This window comes from Pipra filicauda, unplaced genomic scaffold, assembly GCF_003945595.2.
Source record: "Pipra filicauda isolate LSUMZ 115617 unplaced genomic scaffold, ASM394559v2 scaffold147_size4022426_pilon, whole genome shotgun sequence".
NCBI lineage: Eukaryota > Metazoa > Chordata > Aves > Passeriformes > Pipridae > Pipra > Pipra filicauda.
Window position 1 is genome coordinate 700,571 of NW_024103962.1, and position 26,071 is coordinate 726,641.

The window sequence follows — 26,071 nt, forward strand, 5'->3', positions numbered from 1 at the left end:
CGGGCGGCGCGCGGGGCAGCGGGCGCGACACGCACCGGCACCAGCGGCGGCCGCCGCCACCAGCACCGGCGACACCATCACCGCCACCACCACCATCGCCGCGCACCGGGCCGGAGCGCGCCGCGCCGGTGAGTGCGGGGCAGCGGCGCGGAGCGATGCGGGGCGCGGAGCGGAGCGGGGAGCTGCGGGAGCCCGCGCGGAGTCTGCCGCCGCGGGGAGCATCGCTTGGCGGCGGCGGCCCCGGCTCCCTGCGCTCGGGGACAAAACTTCAGCTTCCCGCTTCTCCTGTGCTCTTCAGTTGTTTGCCCTCGCTGAGCGAGCCGGGTTGTCTCCCTCGCTTATTTAAATTTTTCAGTTGCGTCAGGCGACGGCGCTCAGGGATCTTTTAGCCGCTTTCTTATCCTAAAAAGAAAAGCGAGGGAAGGTTTGGGGAAGGAACGGGTTGGGAAACCTCCCGGGTGAGCCGCCGGCAGCCCCGCTTCGCCCGGCCCCGGCACCACCGCCGTGCTCCGGGCGGGCGGGTCGCGGCTTCTTTCCCCGCTCCGGAGGTGCCCGCGGGTTCGCTCCGTACAGCGGTGGCTCCTGCGGGTGGCAGTGCCCCCCGGCCCGCCGGCGTGTGAATGGGGCATCTCCTTGCCCCTTGCCGACGGGTCCGGTGCGGAGCCGCCTGCGCGGCAAAGTGGGGCTGCGAGCGCTCGCCCCGCTCCGGGGGTTTGATGGAGTTGGCGAAGTTGGTACTGGGATGTATTTTTCAGCGAGAGCTGCGGCTGCTCCCGAAGTTGCTGCTGAAGGGGAGGCACTGTCAGGACTGGCTTAGGTTGTTTTGCTCTTGTCGTCTTCCTTCCCTCCTGTCGTCTTCCTTCCCTCCCGAGTGGAAATGGGGGGATTCTAAACCTGCGCGCTGGGTCTTAGCAAATCAGAAGGCAAAGGCTGGGCAGGCAGTGACCTGGATTGGGGCAGAGGGGACCCCTTTTTGTAGAAGCGGTGAACTGTGGTGGGGAGCAGGGAACTTGCCTCATGGACTGCTGGAGAACAGCAGTCTTTCCGGGCCTGGAGCAGGGGGCTTGACTGGGGCTGAATTCGTCTCTCTCTCTAGCAGGGGGATGGAAGTGCAAGGTGTGCACTTACTTTTTGTAAGGATTTCCGGAACCTGATTTTCTCCTTTTCTTCTGGGTATTTTTTGTTTAGCCTCACGTGTTCAAGTTTGTAACTGTCTCAGGAAATTTGTTCACAAGTTAATTTTATTCCATCTTGCTGGAAAAGTTGTGTATCACCACTGACACATTCAGCTCTTCAGCTCTTATGCGTTCCTCCCAGTAGTAGAGTCAGCCCAGTAGTTTCTTCCCTTGCAGTAAGCCACGGGATGAGAGAATGTGCCCTTGTCATTATCAGTGGTGTGCCTTGCAGCCTGGGGTTTCAGAATAGCTCAGCACCATCTGCATGTAGCCAAATGCCTCCTCCTGGGTGTAGCTGCACATCCAGGCTAGTCGCGTGTGTTCTGCGTGCCATGTGTGCACATGCAGATAGCTGAAGTATTTGCTGCAGGATTTAAAAGGCTTTTTAGCAACTACTGTCAGAAAGGGTTGTTAGGCTGAGGATAATGGGTCTTGGCAAAGTAAGTTGTCGCATCTGTAGGTTAATGTTGATTTCATGATCTGTTTTCATCACCTTTTTCTTCTTTCCCCTCCACTTTTTCTTTTGCAGGGTGATCTTGAGTTCTTCTTAACTTGCTAGTGCTCAGCCTCCTCATGCCTCCGTCTCCTCTAGACGACAGGGTAGTAGTGGCACTTTCGAGGCCAGTGAGACCTCAGGATCTCAACCTCTGTTTAGACTCTAGCTATCTTGAGTCTGCCTCTTCTGCCTGTGAGAGCCACTCCAGTCTGCTCGGCGCAGCTGTTGTGTCCCTAAAGACTGCTAATCTCACGTATATGCCCTCATCCAACGGCTCTGCACGCTCCCTGAGTTGTGGATGCAGCAGTGCCAGTTGCTGCACTGTGGCAACGTACGACAAGGACACTCAGGCCCAAACTCAAGCGAGCACCAGCAGCACCCACACCGGAGCCTCCACCGCCTGCCCTGCCAACCAAATGGTCAACAGCAATGAGAACGCCGGCAGCCTGAGCCCGCTGGGCGGGGTGGGGAGCCCTGTCTCGGGCACCACCAAGCAACTCACTAGCATCAAAATCATTTACCCCAATGATCTGGCCAAGAAGATGACCAAATGCAGCAAGAGCCACCAACAGAACCAAGGGCCTGTCATCATTGACTGCAGGCCCTTCATGGAGTATAATAAGAGCCACATTCAAGGGGCTGTCCACATTAACTGTTCTGACAAGATCAGCCGGAGAAGGCTCCAGCAGGGCAAGATCACCGTCTTGGACTTGATCTCCTGCCGGGAAGGCAAGGACTCCTTCAAGAGAATATTTTCCAAAGAAATCATAGTTTATGATGAGAATACCAATGAACCAAGCAGAGTAATGCCTTCCCAGCCACTCCACATAGTGCTAGAGTCACTCAAGCGAGAAGGCAAGGAGCCCCTAGTCCTAAAAGGTAATTCTCCTCGTTGCCCGCATGTAGGCTCATGGTTTGCTTTGCAGCATGTACACTCTGCTGTCAGCCTCACTGATGGCTGAACCTTGAAAGCATCCGCTTATCTTTAGCGAGGCTTGTGTGCCTCCAGTCACCAGTGGCAAAGCAAATGCTGTTCGTGGACAAACCATGGAGCTGGTAGCAGGGAGATGCTTGCTTTTCTCTGAATATTGTCCTTGAGTAGCAAGAGGGATGGGAACTGGAAGGAGGAGGAAATGTGCTTCCTGGTGTCTGTGCAGACAAAGAATTTCCCCCATTGCTTGTTCTGAGTATTTATAGCCCAAGGAACAGAGGTCCAGGAGGGGTTAGTTCTCATTTATCTTGTCAGACTGACCTTTACTTAGCAGCCTTATTTTAGTCTGTATAAAACTGAACTCATAGGTGCTGGAGATGGGCAGTGAGATTGGAGAAGGAAAGGCAAGGGAAGTCACTTGGTCTGAGGCATTTTGTCGTGGACCAGTCAGCAAAACTTGAGCAATGAAGCCTTGTTTTGGTGGTATGAGGTGAGAATAATGAACAGAGGGAAATACTGAAAAAAGTGATCTGAAAGTGTTGTGTTTACATGTATGTGTGTTTGTATATGTGTATGGCTTTCCTGTAAAGGTTCCTGTTTTAATGTGGTGTTTGGTTTATCCCTTAATGCTTTGGTGGAAACAAGCCCTACCAATTAAGGCAGCATCAAAGGACAGTTCCCTTTCTTCACTTCATTCTGTAGATCCTATTTATAACAATGCTGCCCTCTAGATTGAATTTCCTTTCCCCTGGGTGTTTATGCCATTCAGAGGCATGGTTGGCAGAGACTGGCTGTGGCACTGAGAAACTATGGAGGGATTTGCTGCTTAGCTCATACTGTATGTATTTAATTCGCTTATATTTTTCTGTGCAGCTTACTACTTCCAACCTGCCCAATGTGGCAGGAGAATGGATTGGGCTGATAGTTTATCCCCTTTCCTCAGTTGAGTTTCTTAGCTTTATAGGAGCTAAGGGTCCTGTGAGATACTTCTGTGTGGGTGTTTCTTGTGGAAGCTTAAAACTGGTGAACTGTCTCCTTGCTCCCAGCAAGTGTATGGTCATGCTGGACTTGCTCTGATACTTGGTGTGGGTTCTGTATATGCTTTTATTGAGTCTCTTGGGTTATGGTGGTGACCTTTATCTGTAAAAGAGGGAGACGATGTGCTTAGAAGAGGGAGATTGTTGCTGGAGTCCTGTATTTCTGGTGGTAATCATTCTGTTCTACAGCCTTTGCAACTAGATATATGGTTGTAGTCTGCAAGCCTTCCTGTCCTCAGAAAAATGGTATGCTCAAAGTGTTTTCAGAGAAACACAGGGGAAAACACTGAAGCTTCTGTGGACCTCAGACTGGTACTTTTTCAGTACCTGAAGTAAGATTCTGGTGGAGATGAAGCTGCAGAGCTGTAGTTGGGCAGCACTGAGCTGTGGGCAGGTTTTGGCCAGCCCTTTCTCCCACCTTCCAACTCTGGGTGCTGCACTGAGTTTGACCAACTGCTTGTGAGAGTCCTTGGGCCATTTTTGTTTTTCAGCCATTGAGAAATGTTACCTAAGAGACCTGCTTAGCAGAAATCCCTTCCCCAAACTGGTCTGCCAGCAGATCTGGAAGCATGCCAGAGGAGAGAGAAGGCCCAAATCCTTAGCTTTTTGGATGTAGTGATCATCTGGATCAGAGCAAACCTCACCTGGGGGAGTGTATAGTGAGGAGCTCCTCCTATCACCTAAACTCCCTTCCTCTTCTTTGAAGTGGAGCTCAAACTGGGGTCAAATGGAGTTGAGCATGGGATAAAGCAGCATTTAGGAAGGCTGCGATTAAGCTTCCGAGCCGGAGGAGTGGTGCTGGAACCACTCGTTATTTAGTTTCACTTGACAGATAGTGTTTTTTCCATCGTGCTTCGGCAGCCTGGGAGCTGGCACATGCACATACCTGGGTTCAGGCACTAAAATGAAACCGAGGGTGGCTGGGGAGCCCTCTTTGCCTACGTTTGTTATTTTGAGTGATTTCTCTTGCTCTCTGCTATCTGCTCCTAATTTATTGCCGGCCCATCTGATCCCCTGTGTTGTGTTTGCAAACAGTGGTTGCTAGCCAGGCTGTCCAAGTTTATGTCCCCCTGATCCGGTGCCACCTTCTCCATGTTTGGTGCTGCCTGTCAGCCCGCGGCCCCATGGCCGTTTTCGTGGCACGGTGTCACGTTGTGGGGTGAATCCGATCGGCAAAGCCGAGGGTTGGGTTACATCTTTGGCTTACAGCACGCTGGGGTAGCGACGTGGCCCTGTGTGCATTTAGTTTTTAGGTGCCCCAGTCTTTTTAAGCAGCAGAGAAACTCTGCTGTTCTCCAAGGCCAGGCTGTGATCTACAGATAAATGTATGTATGGTGCACCTTATTAGGCTCAAGTTAAAAAGAGGTGGCCTGATTTATTTTTAATGTAGCAGACCAATATATAAACTAGCATTGTGACAAGAGAGGGTTTACATATGCTGTGGTATGGGGGGATTTTAAAACCCGTATTCCTCCCTTTCTGTTCATTCATTCCTCTCTTTGCTGCTTCCTTTAACATAGAGCATATTTTTGGTCATAAACATAATATATACATAATTTTGATTTAAGCTCTTTAGAAGAAAGATTTTCATATTTTTTTGTTCACAAGGCATAACAGCACTTGAGACAGGCATAAACCCCCTGCTTTTATGAAAAAAATAAGCCCATAAGAATCCTGCATTTCATGGACTGTAGCAACCTGAGCTATCAGGGCTGAAGCTGCTGCTTAGCCTGTTTATATGCAAAATAGGAAGAAGTCATATTTCCCCCAACACCCAGTCACACCGTACTAGACCGTGGTATTGTATGCCTGCTGAAACCCAAAGGCCTCACTTTTTTGGATGCCTTTTTTTTCCCCCTATTTTTATTTTTTTCTTAGCATTGGAAGGGAGAGGGAGCAAACCAATGCTGTGAGCCCAGTGTCCCTTCTGCCTGAGGCCAATGTCAAAGCTGTTGCTGAATTTGGGGAGAGGGAGAGCAGGCTCTGTGACCCTGGGTGGGATCAGCAGCCCTGACCCTCCTTGGTGGGATTGTGCTCCTTTCCCTCCTGCAAACCCAATGGTGAGGCATCTCTACCTTCCCTGAGAACTTTGGCTCATAGAGGAAGTGGCCTGGAGTCTTTAAGGCTTGTGTGCTTGAGTTCGGTACTGGGACCTAAAAATAGAAAGTGGGAAATTCATTTGCATTCAGATGAAAAGTATTATTTTTACCCAAAACTAAAATGTTTAGGTTTGGAGTTCAGCATTTTTTTTTCCAAGTTAAATTAAATCTACAAAAGGAACAAAAATGAAAAATTGAAACATCTGTGCCAACACATCTTGACAACTTTTAACACAAGAGGAGTTGCCTTGGAGTCCCTGACCACTATCTGGTAGTATTGTCTCCATTTTGTTGTTTCTTTTCTACCTTTGAGGTCTGGCAGTGGGTGCCTTGTGAACCTGCTCAAGTCTTGTGTTTAGTTTGTAAAGGCTTCTGTGTTTGACTGCAGGGAAACGACTGAATTCTAAAGCAGAGGTGCAAAATGTGGTTTGGCAAATAATTCATTCTTTTTCTTCTCCTTACATGCTGTAAACTGATGGCTGGACTGCTGCAAGGGAGATGGAGAGGAACTGACTGGTTCCTCCCCAACAACTGATTGATTCTCTGTTCTTGTTCCCAGTCTGAGGAGCTTATTTATGCTCTGACTTTCAATCTTCTCACTGCTCATCTAACAGGGAAATAAATGAAGCAACTTGCTCTCATTATAGTGGGTAAGACCTGCCAACAAACCACTTCGTGCTTTCTACCATGGTCTAAGAATAGCTTCAGATCTCTTACCACACCGGAGTCGCATATCAGCAGAGTTGAAACAACTACAGAGGGCCCGAGGTGCCTACACGAGGAATAAGTACCTGGTTTATGTTCCCCCATGTTCGTGTAAAATACTGTGAGCAGCTACGTTAGAAATACCTGACCTGGTCATAATCTGTGCAAATATATAATTTATTATTATTATTATTAGCTATATAATTCAACAGTGTCAGTGTTGCTTTAAATCCTAATTGGATTACACTGCACAAGAGTATTTGAAAGTAAAACTTGATGTAATGGTCAACAAATCCAGCTGACCAACAAAACATGTGCCTGGCACTTATTTCCACCAGAGATCTCCACTGAATAAGTATTAGGTCATGGTTGTAATAGGGAAATGTGTAGTTTTAAACACATTGGATGTCTCACATGCATTACTTAACATTTAAAAATAAAGCGTATTCCTTCTGTGCTGCAGAGGAAATCTGGCCCCATCAGTCGCTAGGGAAAAAACTTCTGCTGGCTCTGTTGAGGCTGAGATTTCACCTTCAGTTTTCAGACTGATTGCTGGAGCTTAAAGTATCTTTCTACTGGAATCAATAATCTTCTTGGCCATAACACTTGAAAATTGATTGTGTGTGTCTGTACCTTTTGCATATAGATAAATTGGGGCAATTGTGTGGTTGGACACCACGGTCTTTACTGTATTTTGAGGGGATACTTCTGCAGAGTAGTGTACCTCTAAACTTTGCCTATTCATCACTAATGGAAAGTGTGGCATTTCCTCCCAGATAATGGCATCTGAGAGTTTGAAGAGCTGGCTTACAGGGTACCTACCACATTTAAACTGTCCTTGGGGGAAAGACTGCCTTGGAAAGAGAGGAACAGGAAGGAGGTTTGTTTCTTTGTTTTGTTTTGTTTTCCTGTTTTTGGCTCTCTAGTTTGTCCTACCCTTGGAAACCAAACTAAGAGTTAAGCAAACTGTTACATGAGGCAGACATCTCTGATGCTTGTAAAGAAAAACTGCTCCAGTTCTGTGTGAACTGGGGGAACATTCCCCGTGATGTTCCTGATAGGTAGATGCTGGATTATAATTAGCCAAATCCTTCATGTGCTTACCCTTACCCTGCCGGAGGTAAGAAGCTGTATAAGTAAAATCTTTATAGGACTGCTGCTGGTCTGTTTTCTGGCTTTTTACTCTTGAGGTGAGCACAGCCTTTTGGAGAGGCTTAGGGTGGCTGTATCTTAACTGATACAGATAGAATTTTTTTTTAGACCTATACATGGGAGGTTTGCCTTCCAAAGGAGCACTCTAAGTTTTTATGACACTTCAGTAGCACAAAAAGTTTTAGTGAGATCGCTTTGGCTTTATGTTGCATTCAAAGTGGGGGATCATCTACTTGTCTTTAGGCTACAACTCTTTCTTGACTCTGTGAAAAGCCCCATTACAGTTAGGGTTTTTTATTTATGCAGGCAACTTGGAAGTAAAGAAATGCCATAAATATGAACAGCATGCACACATCGTAATATCTGTCTGTTTTGCAATTTCACTAGTCAACCAGGAGGGAAACACCTCTCAAATATTCAACATCAGTTTGCAGGGCTATAGAAGTCATGCTGTTTAAAGAAATAGATTATGGTAATCTGAAGATGACCTAGTGCATTGTCCCTTTGCATGTAAGATAAGATTATGTGTGGTGCTGTGGCCTTGTTGGGAAGTCCCTGGTGGGCCTGGGAGAGTGCTGGCTACAGAAATCACAAGGCTGACCTGAATTACTGCAAGCAGTTGTTTTTCTGGAGCTTTGATTCTGGGTACTCGACTGAATCTGTCTCGAGCAGTTTTTTAAACACCTCTGTACTGTAAAAATTAATTTGTGGTAATCACAAAGGTGTTTGCTAAGCTGGGGCTTAAAGAGCAGTGTTTATTATGGATATCACCTTTGCCTGCCTCACCTAAAAGTAAAAGCTGGCAAAGAGTCTCATTGAGAGTAGGCTGGATAAAGGTGCTGTCTTGAGCATTTCACTAGCTTCAGCTTTTTCTGGCAGGCCTTTCACCTGCTCTTGATCCATTGAATGCTGAAAATTGTGGGAAAACTGAAACGTGTGCTAGTGCCTTTGGGTTCAGCCACCAGTCCTTGCTGTGCTCTCAGCACACCCTATGTGGAAGCAGAACCAGGGACTGCTGTGAACAGGAGGTATGGAGGAATTCAGTGGGCCTGTTTCTGCAGCTGGGAAGTCCTGGGGTGCTGGTGATCTCTGCACAGGGTGGCTGATCAATGCTAAGCTTGTTTGGTTGTGTGGGTTTTTTTGTGGTTTGTTTGTGGTTGTTTTTTTTTTTTTTTTTTTTATTTTTTTTTTTTGTTACCGTTGTTTTGTTTTGTAGGGTTTTTTTTAAACCTTGTGACTTTTTAGTACAGGAAACTCTTTGCTTCAATTAATATCTGTGATGAAGGCAACCTCACATCCAGAAGTATCTCAGCATACCAAAGGTTGATTTTGGTGTGTCCTCTGCTGCTCTGAAAGATGTTGATTCCCGAGGAGCCTGTATCCTGCCAAAGGTGGTCTGACCTGGTTCTGCGATTGTATAGCAGCATTTTGGAGCTTGAAGGAAAGGGGAAGAGCTGGGAGAAGCAAGTCTGTCTCCCATATGGTGCAGAAAGGAGGTAATCTGACTAGAGGGATACTTGTGCCTATATAGCAGGGCGGTCTTGTGGCCAGGTGAGCTCTGGCCAAGGCTGAGTGATGGTTAGTCTCCTACTCTGTGACTAAGCACGCACAACAGACTTGCTGTGAGGCCTTAGAGAACTCATTTTCATCTGACTGGGCTTTTTTTTCTGTCCTTTGCACTGTTTGTTACACTGAGCTCATTTCTCTTGTTGCCATCGGTGTTAAGTGTTAACCCGGGTTCATCCATAGTCACAATGGTGCCCTGGAACAACACAGTTGCCTGTTGCAGAAAGTGGAAGACGGACTGAGGAGCATCCCCTTCCTCTCTTCCCTTGCTGGTGTGTTTTTGCTAAAGTGATAAACTGTAGGCTCTGATTTGCCTCTAGGTGGTTTTTATGCTTTTAAAAATTCAAGGTTCGTTTTCATGTGTTTCTCTGCTTGGGTGAGTAGGTTACCTCCTTCTTGAAGGAAAACTGCTCACAATGAAGAAACTAAGATCCAGAATGGGGCACAAGCTTCTGATCTCCTGGCACTTGGTTTTAGTGAGCATTGTTCCAGGAGAGTGTATGCAGAGGAGACCCAAGTTGGCAAATCTGCAGGGAGCAACTGGGACCTTGTAGGTCTAGGTACCATCTAGTCCCTGGGGCAATGCTAGCCTTGTCTATCTTGACTACACCCACAGCTCCCTGCAGTGGGAGCTCCCCTGTGGCCCTGCACTGGACTGTCATCACTGGACTGTTGTCGCTGGAGGGGTCTGGGGTTAGTGGGGTTGTGGGGAACTGTAAGTCTCTTATCATCTGCTGCTGGCAGGACACAAATGTGGACAGGGCGTGGGAAGGCTTGGGAGCCACTGCTCCTGGTAAGGTTAGTTGTTGCTTTGCATGTATGCAACACCCCGTTTCCAAGATCCATGACTTTGAAGGAGGAAGCTGCAAAAACTAAATTAAGAGAATAATAATAGTGATGTGAACACATTGGTTCCAACTCTTTTAGTATGCGCTAGCTTTAAAACATCTACAGCATGCCGGGATTAATTCCCACTTGATTCACTGCTACAGAGAAGAACTGCTTCTAATTAAAGGTAATAAAAAGAAGAACAAATGTTATTCCTTGTCCACACATGAATTATCATATATATTTTTTTTATAATGCCTTAAAGAAACTTGGAAAATAGAAGCTAACTTGCAAGCTTCTGTAATATCAGTCGAATTGGTTGTCTCCAATTCATTATGCCAAAGTGTGATATTAAGGCTTATGTAAGCAGTTGAAAACTAATGTTTTAAAAGCAAAGCTGTTGTTGAAGCAGTTGATCTATACTGTGTTGGTGATGGGCTCTAATTCCTCTTGGTCTCTGTTAAGGTAGTGGGAGTCTCTCTGTCCAGCTGATGAAAGCTAAGAATAAGACTTTTGCTGCTGGTTAGAATTTGGCATATTTTAGGTACAAAACCACTATGATTGCTAAATGAGAGGTTAATTGTAAGTTCACAGGTGTTTGTGTTAGTCCTGCAAAGCAGAGTGATATCTCTGTTGGGGGATAACACAGTTCTTGTGCTTCCTGGGAAACGTTATTGTTAACTCACCTGTGGAGACCAAGGAGTTATTTGGAGACAACGGTTGATTTTGATCTGACTGAAGATATTCCTTGTTTTATTGCTATTTAGCTCTGGCTTCTGTAAATATGCCTTTTTCTTTTCTTCCCCCTCCTCCTCCTTCTCTCCCTTCTTCCCTTGACTCTGCAGTATATGCATGCAATCTGGATCAACTTTCTCTTTCCCTATGGAGTTTTTAGGGGCCTTGGTTTTTAGACTTGGTTCCTTGACCATTATGATTGGGATTTAAGTGTCAGCAAGGCTGGCCCTGGATCTTGTGTCAGAGTGGAGGCTGGCATGCACCATGCTAGTTCCAGTAGCTTGCTGCTTTTATTTTTGGCTATGTGGCACTGGGATATGTCAAGTCAGCACTCTTTATTTTCTGTTTTTTCTTCATGGGCTTTGAAATACCTTGCTGAAAGGTGTCAACTTGGAGCCAGGTAGCAGTATTATTTCTAGCCCAAAGGGTAGAAGCTCTTCAGCAGGAATGGATGGCACTCTCAAATGCTGGTGTGGTATATCAGCACCTTGTTTTCCTTTCATATTAATGTGAATGGTGCTGGTGTTTCTGAAGTGGAGGAGCAGTGGTTTGGATTGGAAAAGAGCCTGTGTTATACTCAAGAGAAACAAAGCAGCCTGCTCTGTCATTAGAAAGAAGCTGTCCTGAAGAGGTTGCCCTTAAAAGGGTAAAGAGAATAAATGGATGGCTGAACCATGAAAATGTCAGCGTTCTTGAAAACATGCAAATTAAACAGAAAGGTCCACGCCTACAAATCCAGGATTATAGATGTCTGACACAGTGCTGGGACCGTTCTCCCTCTTCAGACATGCTGAGCCACAGAGAGCTGTGGCTGTCTGCATGCTGCTCATGTGCCGTCGCACCGGCTGCTGGCTGTTTCCAGGCTAGTTGCTTGAGAGATGCACGTGGTGATGGGCAGGGAGAGAACTGGTAATAGATTAAAAACCAAAATACCCTCGATGTTCTGGGCAAATGTGCTCAGCTCTACCCCTCTCTGTGAAAGCAGACCCATAGCTCTTTGCCAATATAAACCCATTTGTGGTATTTTATTGCATTAAAATAGTTTCTGTTCCCTCCTCCCTCACTTCCCCTTGCCTCCTTTGTACATAGCTTTAGCATTTCTTGATGACCTTTTTGTTAATATGATTTCCAGTGGGAGCATTTCACAGTAGAAGTATGTATTCCTTCAGGGTTTACACTGACATTTCCAGTGATTATTTAATTGGACTTCATGTTAGCCTACATCCCCACGGGAACGCATACTTTTGCTATGAGGAGTTGTAATGTGTCTAATTTTGAGTTTCTGCTATAAACGCTTGCCCTCCAGGGAGGGTAAGTCCAATCTTCCTCTGTGGCTGCAGAGTTGTCACCGTAGTGTGTTAGGGAAGTGGGGTTTCTTGTCTTGTTCCTATTTACATTCTTACATAGTTTAATCCTTGTACCAAAATTTGGAGCAGGCCTTCTCCTCTTTCACCTTCCTGACCACTCCCCAAGGATAACACAGTGCTTTGAAGGATGCTGGTTTATTTTCCCATGAATACTTTAGTTTTTTCTTTAAAAGGGGCAGACTCAGCACTCTCGTAGCATAGGGCAGATTTCCAGTTACAAGCTGGAACGACTGTCTTGGTTGCAGAGATGTGGTCCAGAAGTATTCAGAGCAGCTTCTGGACAGGCTGGTGAGTAGTCCAGAAGTCAGTGGCATCTCTTGAAAAAGCTGACAAGTAAAGGAAAGGTAGGGAAGGGATGTATGGGATTTTCCTGGGTGTCCAGTGTCTGAGGAAAAAACCTAAATTAAAGACAAAAAAAAAAAGGCATAAAGAAAGAAAAAAAAGAGAAAAAACCTGTATTTAAGAAAAAAGAATCAAACTGAAATAGCACAGAGCCAGCATCTCTGGTTCAACCTGGCAGGGGAAGGAGCTTTTGGTGACCTCTTTCCTTCCTCTCTGGGATGTGTCTCTAGGACAGCTGGCTGTGCTGCGCCTGGTGTCAAAATAAAAAATAAAAGTAGATGGGACCAGGGACCTCAAAGACCAGCAGGAGAGGATGTGCTGTGGCAAGGGGTGTGAGCTGTAGTGAGATAAAATTAGAAATAACACACAACGTGTGCGCGTGTCCCTCGATGCTGAGGGGAAACCTTTCCTCTTTATCTGGTGTCACACTCTTGACTTCTAAAGGAACCTCAAAGCCATTGTGTCAAGGATGTGCTTGTAAATTCTCTAGGCCAGAATTTGTGTACAAACTGACCTCTCAGGATAGTTCCCACACGGAAAAAAACTGACCTTGCAAGTTCTTTGGAATGCAGAGTTTTGCCTTTTTTTGAAGTGCTGTTGGCAGCTCGATTAGAGGGAGAGACTAGATTAGATTGAGTGTATCGAGGTGGAAGCTGTTCTTTGTGAACTGTTTACTTTTACTTTTTTATGTTTGTTTAAAGCTTAATCTTTCGCGACAACGCTGATGCTGAATGCTGTGCGGGCGGCAGGGAGAGAAACCCTGCCATGGGTCTTTTGAATGTCCTGCAGACAGGTGAGAAGTAAACTCACAGGACCAGGAAGTCAGACCTATTGTACTTGCTATCAGCAACAGAAATAAAAAAAACTTTCAGTTATGCCTTTGATTTTGGAAATGGGGGCAATGTGGGTTGTTGAGGTAAATGTGGATACTTATATTGTAAAAGGATAGATTTTTCTGTTTGTTTGTTTGTTTTCTCCCCCTTTCTTTAACAGCAGGAATGGTAAGGTGTAAAGCAGTCCTGGTGTCACTGTGGCCTCCCTGTACTGTAGAAGGATGGGCTCCCCTCTGTTGTCAGCTTTATCTCGTGTAAAGCTCCCTCCAGTGTTTAAAAACAAACAAACCTCACCACAATATCCTTGAAATCAAAGGAACAACTCCTAATGTTGCCTGGTGACTGTGGTCCAATAAGTCCCCACCCTTTTGGACAGAGGGGAGTTGCCTTTCCCACTCTGTGGGCCAAATACAATATTTTCAATCATGTCAAGCTTTCATGTAGAGTGAGCTCTACAGCAGTGAGGGCAAGCTTTGAGCACTGCTCACCAGTAGCGTGGTGGGGAGAAGGACATCTGCATGGAGAGTAGACACTGACCTGCTTGGATTGGCCCTGCTGAACTGTCCTTCCCACACTTCTAGTGCTTCATGACAGCAAGGAGAGCCCTGGTTGGATAAGGAAAGTCTGTCTTGTGTTATTCACGAAATCTGAGCATCTCTTCTTTAAGTACCTCAGGATGAACAGAGCATAATCCTCAGTATGCACCATGAACCATCTTTGCTCTGGCTAAAATCATGACAGCAAGAGCTGTGAACAAGTGTCATGGCTGGATCTTCTACTGCAAGGTGGTAGTAGCTCCCATGCCCTATGGGTGCAACCCCAGTGCCTCTGTGCCCTCTCTGCTAGTGCCTTTGCTAGTCAGTAGACCTACACCTGCATGCATAACTGTGTAGGTGGGGTGGTATGAAGAGTTGGTCTAGGTGGTTGTCCATATCCTGGGAGTGGATTTGGCCTATAATGGCAGAATTCTGCTTTAACCTGTACAGCAGTATTTTTCCTTGGTGGAAGGCCCATGGTACAGGAGCAAATTCTGGCATTATTGTGGTGGTGGCTCAGCACCAGTGTGTCACCCTGCAGCAGGACCTCCAGACACTGGTGGCAGCATGGCAGGGGGTGGCTGAGGGACCTGGACCCTCCTGGCAGGCTGAGGAAGGGGGAGAGTGCCGGGTGGGTGAAGCATCTGGACAATACCTAACCTCTATTTTTACATGCTGGAGTTGCTTAACCTTGAGGCATCCTGTGCTTTGAATCAATTTGACACAAAGTCATCTGTTCATTAATAACACAGGAGCAGTTTAATTGTTGTCTTAGTGGAAAAATACATGAGACTGTCATCAGCTGTTGCTTCTGGCAGTGCTTTTCTGCAGTAATGTAAATAAATGAGGTCACAGGTTTAAAGGAACAGGCTGTACTTGCACAAATTGAAAGCGTCGTCTTAAACAGATATGCACCAATTGTGTGAGTGTCTCTGTCCTGCTCCCCAAATGCTCACTGTAACACTTCAGCCTCAAACACACTCAAACGCAGCCGCAGGGGCTTGGTATGCTATGGTGGTACTGACAGGGCACATGCTGAGTGGATGTTTTAAAACTTGGCTTCATTCCTGAGCGAGTAATGCCTGGGGTGGCCAGAACTGTGGTATTGCCGAATTCTCTGCTGTGCACCCTGCAAGAGCCCAGCAACACAAGAGGAGGGGAAGTTACAGATCGAACATCTTTTCTGCTGACACTTCCCAGTGTCCTGGGATTTCTGCTCTTGTTGCCTCTGTGTGTATTGCTTTTTTTTTTTTTTTTTTTTTTTTTTTTTGAGATGGCTTTGTGGTATTGTAATCGAGGATGAGCGGATCCAGAAATCCGCCTGGACAGCTTTGAAGGCTGTATAAAAGGTCTGGTTGTCTCTCGAGACCACGTGTTCTGTCTAAATGTGGCTCCCACATCTGCAGTCTGTCATGTTTAAAAGCATGTTCCTGTTTGCAGTTGTAGCAGGAACACCCAGTACCTGCCACGCTCAGAACAAAGTATGTCCACAGCGATGAGGTAATGCAAAGGTGTTGCTTTATTGTGAGGGCATTTCATTGTAGCTGCCTCCCTCTAAGCTCTGTCACTGCAGAGGGAACAAGGTCGTTTACTCCCTTGACTGTGGGGTAAGAGCCCATTTCCAGATAGGAAACATATTGCAGATCTCCCAAAGCATATTGTAAGCCCACATCCTAGTTTGCATATAGTCACACAGTTATAGAGCAGCAGTGGTGGCTGAAGGAGGTGCCAAAGGAGAGACAGAGGAGGAGGACAGGTGTTACTGTACTTCTTGTACTTAATTCTCAATCTTCTCAAAAAGCAAACAACAAAACCCCAAACTAAAAACCTACAACAAAACAACTACAACAAAAAAAATTCCAAATAAACAAACTCCCAACCAACCAATCCTTTTTATAAATGTGTACAGGTAAGGTTTGTTTTTCTTGCTTTCTTTGAAGATAGTTCTATTACAGGGTTACAGTCCCTCACAAAAGCTGATTGCCTAGTTCCTGCTCTACCTTTTGTGCCTCCTCTGCATTGTATTTGCCCTCTTCTGATGGCAAATGACAGACACTGTGTTTAGCATGATTTTTGTGCAAGCACCATGCTGCTTGTCTTTTTTCATTTGTTCAGAGCTGCTTTGGCTCCTGTCCAGCCGCTCACCTGGTCTCGTAGTGCTGGTGCAAGCCTTGGGCTCCTGGATGGCTTTGGGGCTGGGAAATCTGTGTGCAGCTGCTACCCGGGTGCTGCTCAGCGGGGGGAGTTTGAGGAGCATTAAGCAAGATGTTTATGGGCCGATGACTGCGAAGAACTCGAACAAGCAAGTGTGAGTAGCTGGAGTACGTCCGGTGCTGACTTGGAACTTCCTAAAAGTTTTGAAGTCTCAGACAATCAAAAGTCTGTTGCCACTCACCAGCTGTTCTGGCAGGGTAGGATGCTCGAAGGTGACATGCAGTTATAACTGCAAAAATACCTGGTTTTGGTATCAGTGGCGAGCAAGAGCTCTCAGTCCTATGTTGTGTCCTGCTAGATACCAGGCAAGGCCATCTGCCAGTAAGGGTCCTGCTTCATTGATTCATTTCCTTATGCAAGAAATACCTTGGGTTCCCCAGAGTACCGAGCATCCTTGTATGTCCATCTTTGTTTGGATATTGGTAGGTTCAGCCCCTCTAAACACCTGCCCAGCTGCCATTTTGGCGCAGAGAGTGCACAAAAGCACTTGGGATGTTCTCTGCACCCGCATGTGGGCTGCATCAGACTGACTGAGCAGTTCAGGCTTTTTGCTGTACTTTGGTTATTACAACTGTGTGGTGTGTTTAAAGGCAGAAGAGACAGGCTATGAGCGTGACATTGTGTTGAAATGAACGTTGGTGGCTTATCTGACTGCTGGCATTTTGGTTTGTCACTGAGGGTGGCTGCACATCTGAGTCTAGGCTCTGTGGCTGTGGTTCAAACAGCACTGCCTTGCATGCTGATGGGCTTTCATGGTGGATATATATTATATTGCTTCTTTACTTAGGCTTCCCCTATATGATGAAGGCTTTTTGCACCATCTGAAAAGCCGCTTTTAAAATATAGCTTATCTCTGTGCTAGTGAGAAGCTTCTGCTAGGCTGTGCCTCTTGGCCACAGGCACTGTTACTGCCCTGTATAATGCTTCCTTCATGCCCCAGGGTAGGGAAGGCTTGGGCAGTGTCAGCCACAAAACAGCTTTTGTTACAACCACGAGTGGAGTCTCTGCATCCATGCCTTGAGCTTCCTTGTTATCTGGAGTTGTGGTCAGCAGCAGTGATACGTCTTAGACTTTACCGAGTTGAATTAATCAACTCTTAGACCAGGCTTGCAGGAACTATGTGTTGGCCTCCTCTCCCACCTCCTCTACCCCTTCTACATGAAGACTTTAAGTGCTGAAATAGCAGCTTCTTGACAAAGGAATACAGATGCATTTGAATAGCCTGTATATTGTATTTACCTTCATGTGTAAAGTCTATCCCTCTTTTACTCTTTCTGACTGGTCATAATTAACTTTACTTGGACCTGCTTCAGGAAGTAATCTTGTAAACTTTAGAAAAACTAAGTATTATGGCAGTGCAGATCCAAGCTCAGCTCCTGCTGTTGGCCTAGGGTTCAGTTTCTCTTCGTGACTGCATCTTGCTGCCTTCTTTCTGAATACCAGTGTTCTTGTGCAGTCTTCACTTGTTCACATGTCTGAGCCAGTTCAGGTTAGTAATCCTCTCAACAGTAATGTGTTCTTTCAGGGACATTTGCTCTGAGAGTTGCTTGGGTATGGTACTTTAAATATTCCTTGAACTAACTTTTTAACTCCCCACCCACATGAGGAGGTGAACAAGGAGAATGGAGGATGTGGCCTGACTTTAGGAATAGTGACCACTGGCAAATGTCTGGAAAGAAACTGTGGGTGAAGCTATTACATATTTAGCTACTCCACTTGTTTGTGCATCTTCCACATGCTGTATTTGGGGTCTCCTTCCCATCCTTTGTCCTGATGCTGTTGCTGGAGTGGTGGGGATTGCCCTACACCTCTTGATTTCTTCTGAGTGCAGTGATAACAAAGGAGCCCTGCCCAATGAAATGGTCTCTTATCCTTTCCTCCATGTCATTTGCTGGACCAAAGCTCACAGTGAGGAAGAGTTGGTAGCAGGAGTAATAGTGTCTTCTGGCCAGTGGGGCAGGCAGAGGACCTGAGAGTAGGACATGAGTGGTGAGGAAAGAACTTGCTCTAGACTCTCCAGCTGTGCTGTATCTTACAAGGCAGCTGGTGAAACAGGATGGTGTCTGCCACACTATCAGTGTGTCTCCACCTTAGTGATGAAACAATAGGATCCTACCTCCAGCTACCTATTCCCTAAAGCCTGCAGGAGAGGTGGAAAATGAGCATTAGCTCTGGGCCACTAAAGCAACTTTTTCAGGGGTTTTCCTGAGAATCCCAGCATGCTCCGGTTATTGTTCAAATGGCAGTATTGAAGCTGAATGGACTGGTTGCCTACGTAGAAGGATGGGAATGTGGGTTAGGGCTTAGCCTTTAGCCCAGACTCTAGGCTGGGGCTGTTGGTTTGGATGAGACTTCAGACATCTTCAGCTTGGAGACCACTGTCTTGTTTGTTTTCTTGAGTGGATTGAGAAGACTTTTCAGATCCCGTTGAGGCCATGTGGTGCAGCTGGCAGTTGAGCTCAGATTTTTGTCCTTGCTTCTTCTTTCTCCCCTGATCCCTCGTTGTAACAATTTTCAGAGTACAGATCCTTAAGGCAAAACTGTTTGCTCTGTGTCCTGTAAACAGCAGAAACAGCTGAAGACAAGCACACTTTCAAGGGAAGAGGAAATACTCTACATTTTGTAGACATTTCAAAGATTTCTGGGAAAATGAGTTACTAGCGGAGTGTGAAGGATAGGAGTCTGAATGTATTAGAGGGGCTCAGACGGTTGTAGCGTAGGCTGGGTGCCTTGTGCCCATGGAGTACAGTATAGGGTGCTGAAATGGCCCTGACTGGGTACTACCCTATGGGCAGGTATGTCACAGACATTTGAATTCCAGCACTCAAAGTGTAGGCATTGGAGCCCTTTGCTGTGTCTGATCCAGAGCCTGAGTGACAGCATGTTTTTCTTTGTTTTAAACCTTCACTAGATCACTGTGAAAGAGCATGGAAAAGACAAATAGCCTGTCTTTTTTTTTTTTTATTTATTTTATTTTTCTGTTTAAATAACATTATTGGGATGGTGACATTCAGCATTTATTTTGGCTAGTGTAGCTCTTTCTAGTAACTTCAGGGTAACTCTCCCCCCTCCTGGGTTTTTTTTGGCTTGCAGTTAACAAAGTGCAATTGAGTCTGAACACTTGGCTCCTCTCAGTGCGGAGCATGACTTCAAGTGTCCTGGTACTTTTGCGGGCGAGGTGGGGGGGGGATGTATCACTGCATTCCTCCTCTTTCCGCCTTTTTCTTTCGGAGGAGCCACCTGTTAGCATTACATCAGCGGCTCCCAGGAACGCCACTGCCTCCTACCAAAGGCCTCGCACAAAGTAGTAGTTCTTGTATTGTTTGCACTCAAAGAGCTGATGTCATGCCAGCTGATGTCATTGTGTGCTTTGTGTAATCGCTATGGAAACCAGGCAGGTGGGGAGCCTGGGGCTGATGTCATTCCCGAATGAGGTGTAGAAAGAAGGTTCCCTTTGCTTGCTGCAGCTCTGCAAAGCTGCCCTCCTCAAAAAAAAAAAAAAAATAGAGGGGGAGGGAGATGGTGCTTGAAAAAGCCAGCAAGGCACGCAATAGAGTCAGGGGAGGCATGAGTTGAAAAAGTGACTTCTCCCTCCCCCCTCAGATTCATTTTCCAATCCATATTAATGTCCTAAAAATAGCTCTTGCTAGATATTTTCATGCAGCCGGGGCAGCAAAAGGAGAGCTGTTTGCCACATGTTAAGCAAGCACCTCAGTCTCTGTTAGGTTACAAGGAGCGGTTTTCTTTTGTTCGGGTGCACAAATGTGTACGTACTGTTCCCTGGAGCGATGCCGGGGTGAGCTGCACCCATCCTCAGAGGTGTTGGATGGGGGGATGCCCTGCAGGGCTTGCTCCCACAGGCAAATCTGCTGTGGACGGGTAAAGATAAGACTGTCCCAGCTGGCTTGCTGCTCACTTTAGTGTGCTAATAGGCCATTTGCCCCTAGTTTTGATGATGTTCTCCTTCTTGAAAAAATACCTTCCTTCTCTCACAGGCTGGTAGGTGAGGCAGCCCCAGCACACTGATGTTGCACAGAGGCGTGTTTGTCTGTGAGCCTGTTCCTTGGCACCATGTGCCTCGAAGAGGGGAGGACAATGCCTGCTGCTGATTCGTGCTACCCTTGCTGCTGACGGCACAGCATTGGTCACTGTGACAGTGGTAGTGGGGACAGTAGAGCCAGCTGCAGTCCTGGTGGTCCCAGCATGTGCTCTGAAAAAAGGTGGATCCAAAGCGTTGCCACCTTGGGGTATCTAACCAAAATATCTGCTTGGTCTCTCTTCCCAGGAGGACTCAGCGGTTTCAAGCAGAACCACGAAAACCTCTGCGATAACTCCCTCCAGCTGCAAGAGTGCCCGGAGGGGGGAGGAGGGGGCGGTGCCTCCGCTGTGCCCCCCATGCTACCTCAGTCCATCCCCACCACGCCAGACATCGAGAACGCTGAGCTCACCCCCATCCTGCCCTTCCTCTTCCTCGGAAATGAGCATGATGCTCAGGACTTGGAGAAAATGCAGAGGATGAACATAGGCTACGTAATTAATGTGACCACCCACCTGCCCCTGTACCATTACGAGAAAGGCATGTTCAACTACAAGCGGCTCCCGGCCACTGACAGCAACAAGCAGAATCTCAGGCAGTATTTTGAAGAGGCTTTTGAGTTCATTGGTAATTACCCTTGACTGGAAATACTCCTGTTTGTTTTGTTTTTTTTTTTATTTTTACCTGTTGTAAGAATTTAGAGTGAATTTTATGCTTCTCCAACTACTCTGAAGGCTGAATAAGGCCATATTTACTTTTGTTTAGGTTGTCAGAAATGCTGAGCAACTCATATGTCTTTTCTTTCTCATCTCTGATGTATCCAGTTAAGTAGCCTGGGGTTACAATTTTTATCCATTGATACTGACTCCTACCTCCAGGCTTTAAATTCAGGAAACCCGAGAAAATTGAGACTTTCGTCATCCCCTCTTCTTGATTCCTTTGCATTCCCAGTTTCCACAGTGGCTTACAGCCAATTTTTCATAGTAACTATTCTCAATGATGGCTCAGTCTTTCCTAACTTAATGAGAAAACTGACAAACTTTCACACTTTGCTTGTTCCACAATTAGATTTATAGCTTCCAAGTGTGTGTGTGGTTGAGTGGATAGTGATGGAAACTTGCATTAATAAGCTTCTAAATCCTGTAGGCTGTGTGAGAGAGTTCACCAGAGACATGTAGCTTGTTGCAGAGGTTGCTGAGGAAATGACCCAGCAACGTTGCCCACATTGTTCTGAACCTCGCTAGATCAACCCAGGACAACCCTCAGCCAAGTTTAGGGCCACACTCAGCTCTGGTTGGTCAGCTAGGCTAAAGCCAGATGACCACTTTAAGTGAGGGCTTCAGCATGTCATACAAAAACTTTTGAGGACCACATCTTGCCCCTCTTTGTGGACACCGCTTTTGTGGCATAGTGAACGTCCAGCTGTGCTGCTCCAGCAGAATTATGTACCCTGAGAGGTTTTCTGAAATATGCTGGGGGGGACCACTGATATATAATTTTACTTTCTTGTGCTGAGGCTGGGCTAATCTCATTGTCAGTACTTCAGGCTTGACAGTGGAGGACTAGACAAGGGAAGTGTGTTTCTGTGCTGCATCACAGCTTAGATCCCTGACTGACCCCATACAGAAGTGGATGCAGAGCCGTGTTCCTCCCTGCCCTCAGACCATCAGTGTTTATGGCCTTTGAGTCAGGCGGCGGGTTCATGGCTCCTGAAACTCAAACCTGTTTGTGCCGGCTCCGTGGAGGTGCTCCCAGGCTCATCAAGGATTGGGGCCCAGTTGTGGGACTGGGTCCCAGGACTGGAGGTCCAAACTCAGCATGTTTTCCTGAGCCCTTCTGCCCCTGCTGTGTGCCTGGGCAGGGCAGATAGCTCTGAAGCAGATGGCTTGTGAGCCTCCCTGGCCGTGTTTGGGTTGGCAGGGGACCGTGGTGTGCTGACGTGTACGGCCTGTAGTTGTGCTACTTTAGTGAAGGTGAACAGAGAAATCACTGATTGTGCTGCAGTTCAGATGGAGAGCAGCATTAAAGCCTGAGTCTTACCATTGGGAGCTTCTACTGGGAGCCCTTATCGTCTACAATGTGAAGGACCAAAGAATCTCTCTTTAAAACCAAATTTTCCCCAGTGTTCCTAGCCCAACCCCAGCTCTATCAGTAGTGCTGTCAGCTCCCCAAGCTGCTGATTACGATGTGCATGGGAAGGTGAACACCTCGTTTTGGGTGAGGGGTAGGGGAGAGGGAACCTAGCTTTGATCCTCTGGGAAAAAAGCTGTGCCAAGAAATCCCATAAAACCTTAAATTTTGAGTTCAACAAGATGGGGAGATGCAGTAGGCTAAGCTTACGTAAAGAGACTGCAAAGCTCTACTGAGGTCCTTTGGGAGTAGGATGGAGATTTCTGCACCCAGCATTCCTATGAGCTGAAGGATTAGAGCTCTCAAAGCCACTGAAAGATAGTGTTTGGCTTGTGACCTTACCAAGGGCAGAGAAAGCAGCTTTGCTCTGAAAAGGTTTAGAAAGTGTTTCAAAACCCATTTTACTCTCCTTTTTAATAATTACAGCTTGGGGGTCTGTCTTTGTTTTTAATAAGCAAATATTTCTCCACTGAGAGTTTTTCTCCATAGCAAATTTAGCCAACTGGGGAAATAACTAGTCAAAGCTTTCCCTTCCTCTGGGTAAACTTTAAATTGCATTTGAGAAGATTTGGAAATGTTTAAACAGCAGATTGTTGGCCTATGTTTCTTTAAATATGTCTTGAAAAAACCACAACCGACCCCAGGTTTAGCTAAGACTAAAGCCATAGGAAGTGAAATCATCAGAAACTCTCTGTGAAAGTGTGTCAAAATACATTAGAGAGTTTCAGCTTTCTGAAATACTAACTGCCAAAAATGTCTAGAGGGAAGTTGGCTTCATTTATGCTTTCACAGTACAGGTTGAACATGTGGGGTGGGATGAACTGTACTTTTGGTGGGGTTGGATTGATGCCAAAACTTGCAAACCAAATTCACGTTCATCCCGTGGATTAAAACAAAAGAAGTAGATTGAAGGGTCACATCTTGAAAGTTTTATCTCCTGTTTTAAAAGCGAGATGAGGGTGGTATGGTACTGACTCTCCTCTTTCTCATGTCCTGTTAAGAGGTGGTTACAAGGACTCTGTCCTTCCTAAATCCTGCCCCGGTTGCCTCCATCTAAGTGATGTATCTTGGTGGAGAGCATGTGTCTGTGTGTGTTATCCAGCTCCTGCTTTTGTGGAGGCACCACAGCAGAGTGCCCCATTGAAGCTCATTTCAAGAGTAGCTTTGTAAAAGCTTCCAAGAACAGGGTTTTGAAACAGATATATTGTTATGAACTGAATCTGAAAATACCTGTTTGTTAAAAAGGTGGTGCCCTACTTTGAAAGACAGGGAAGTTGAGATGCCAGTGTAATGCAGCGGCAGAGGTGGAAATGGAGCCTGATGCTTCATCATGGGCCTCGACCTCCCAAATAAATGCTCCCTGGCACCGGTGTGAGCAGTGCAGCAGCATCTCTCACTGTGTGGTTCATCTAATAAAGAGATAAGGATTTGGACATGAGGATTTTCAGTGTCAGACTGGACTGGGTGTTTCACGTGCAGTAACTCTAAAATGTTGGAGGAAGATGGGCTGGAGGGAGGGGGGAGGAGATGCTGCTGTGCTTGTAATCAAATCAAGGGACTTTTCACATTAAGTTACTCTTAATTGCACTGAGCTTGTTCTAATTTATGAACTGGCAAAAATCTTACTTTCTTCCGTCTTTCTTGTTTCTAGAGGAAGCTCATCAGTGTGGGAAAGGTCTCCTCATCCACTGCCAGGCTGGTGTCTCCCGATCTGCCACCATAGTTATCGCTTACTTAATGAAGCACACACGCATGACCATGACGGATGCCTATAAATTTGTAAAAGGCAAACGACCAATCATTTCCCCTAACCTTAACTTTATGGGGCAGTTACTGGAGTTCGAAGAAGATCTAAACAACGGTGTCACACCACGAATCCTCACACCAAAGTTGATTGGCGTAGAGACTGTCGTGTGACGGGCGGAGCTGTGAGGTGGCGGTCAATGAAGGGGTTAACCTATTCTTCACCTGATTTGGGGCAATGATGGGTGGCTTGTGGGTTTTTCTTTTTAGCTTTCAAGGGGAGTTTTGTGGCGAACTTTTTGTGAATAAAAACCTTTTTTGTAAGGAAAGGTTTTTAAAAGATCCAAGAACTTTGTCGGGTTTGGGATGCTGTTGTGATTTCCTTCTCAGACACCGGCAGAGCAGGGAGGCTTCAGAGCAAAAGGAGTACTTTTTAAAATCAAAACAAGAAGAAGAAGAAGAAATATTGGGCTTTTTTTCTTTTAATTTTTATTTTTCCCACCTCTCCAGCTACTTGTAGAGTTTATGGCTAAGTAGTCTGTGCAGGTTCATAGACTGAAGAAACCTAAGTTGAAGACGAAACACAAACAGCCAAAACAAAGCAGAAAAAACCCTCCCTGAAACATAAGGGCCTTCATTCTGCAAAGGCTTTGCTAAAGATAACCTAGCAAAATGCTCACCAATGCAAAGGAAATCAGAGCAGCTTAAAAAGTCTGCAAGGCACTTTTCACACTCCTGACTCAAACTAAAGAAGAAAAAAAAGTTTATTTGGTGTGTTTCATGTTCCAGTTCTATTTTTCTATTTTGGGGTGTAAGGTTTTAACAGTAAGGGACTTCGATCATTCTATGCCATATGCCTTCACTGGCTTCTTGTGCAATAATAATTTGGGCTTTGATTTGAGTGTTCAAACCAATTAGAGTTGGCTGCCCACTAATAATAATTTTTAGTCTAATAGTGCAACAGCAGCCAGCTTGGTTCAGAAAGGATAAATGAGAGCAATTATTTTGTTCCTTTATATGATTTTGATCCTGGTTACAGTGCCATAAACCTTGTTACATATGTATATCAGAATGTACAAAAATTGAGAAGTTTATTTAAAAATATTTTTCGCACAAAATATTGGTGTGTTCAGTTGTCTATGTAAAAAAATTTGATTATAAAAGAAAAAATCTTTTGGAAAATGTGTGTCCTTTTATTTCTTTAGCAATTTTCCATTTTCTATGGGGTGGGGTTTTTGTTTTGTTCCTTTTGGTTTATTTTTTGTGGCATTGTACATCTCCTTTGACAAAATTGGTATCTCTTGTTTGGCATCTCCTCTTTAGTGTTTCGTCCCTGTCCTCTGGTGGTGGAACATGTTTTCTTTACTTTTTACTGTACTCTTGCATCTTCGATTTCTGTAACCGGATTTTTCTCTTCTGCTTGGCTGAATTGGCACTATTGGTGAGGGCTCTTTGGGACAGACCTGTTATTTCTACAGCTCAGTAGCCATTTGGAAAAATAAGAAATAAACATTCTCCACTGATTCCTTTCCATATTCCTGTAATTAGCTTATCTTCTATGTTAAAAAATTGTCTGGTTTCTAGAAATGTTGGTCACGTGTGTGCTTTACCCCTGCCTCTCTATAGCCCCTCGTTTAGCAGTTCCACAATTCCTGGGAATCCTCTTCCTGGAATTTTCCCCTCCTTCTTGCCCATCCTCCCTTCATCCCCCTCCTTTTCCAGCTGTGTCAGTGTTGTGTGGTGTGTATTGTAGGCTGCTGTTTCTGCCTGACAGTGTCCCTTGGGTGACTGACTTTTGCTTTCCTTGTTTGTATTTACTTTTTTTTTTAAATTTTTAATGATACAGTATAACCTGATCTCTTCTGGACTGTTACGAACTCCAAAGTTTATTTGTATGAGCCTAAAATGAGTTAGAAAACATTTATCGTATGATTCTGTTGTGCAAACTGATCTATCCCAGGAAGTCTGCTAGCAGTAAGGCTTTTCCTAGATGGACTGAACCAAGTGTGAAACAGGACCTGTCAGAAAACTTAATGTATAATCACAGTAGACATGTATATTTTTGTGGACATTTTACTTAAAATGTTGTTACTATACAGATATTTTCTTGAAACTTATCCCTTTATTAAATTATTTTTCTACTGGA

At 45.6% G+C, this 26,071-nt stretch overlaps 1 protein-coding gene across 1 annotated transcript; it reads left to right on the forward strand.

Annotated features, from left to right (window-relative positions):
• On the forward strand, positions 1 to 26,071 carry DUSP10 (dual specificity phosphatase 10). Its single transcript, XM_027721299.2, has 4 exons — positions 1 to 128; positions 1,705 to 2,550; positions 20,302 to 20,679; positions 23,834 to 26,071. Exons 2-4 carry the CDS (start codon positions 1,749 to 1,751, stop codon positions 24,097 to 24,099), a joined length of 1,446 nt encoding a protein of 481 aa, XP_027577100.1. The 5' UTR covers positions 1 to 128; positions 1,705 to 1,748; the 3' UTR covers positions 24,100 to 26,071.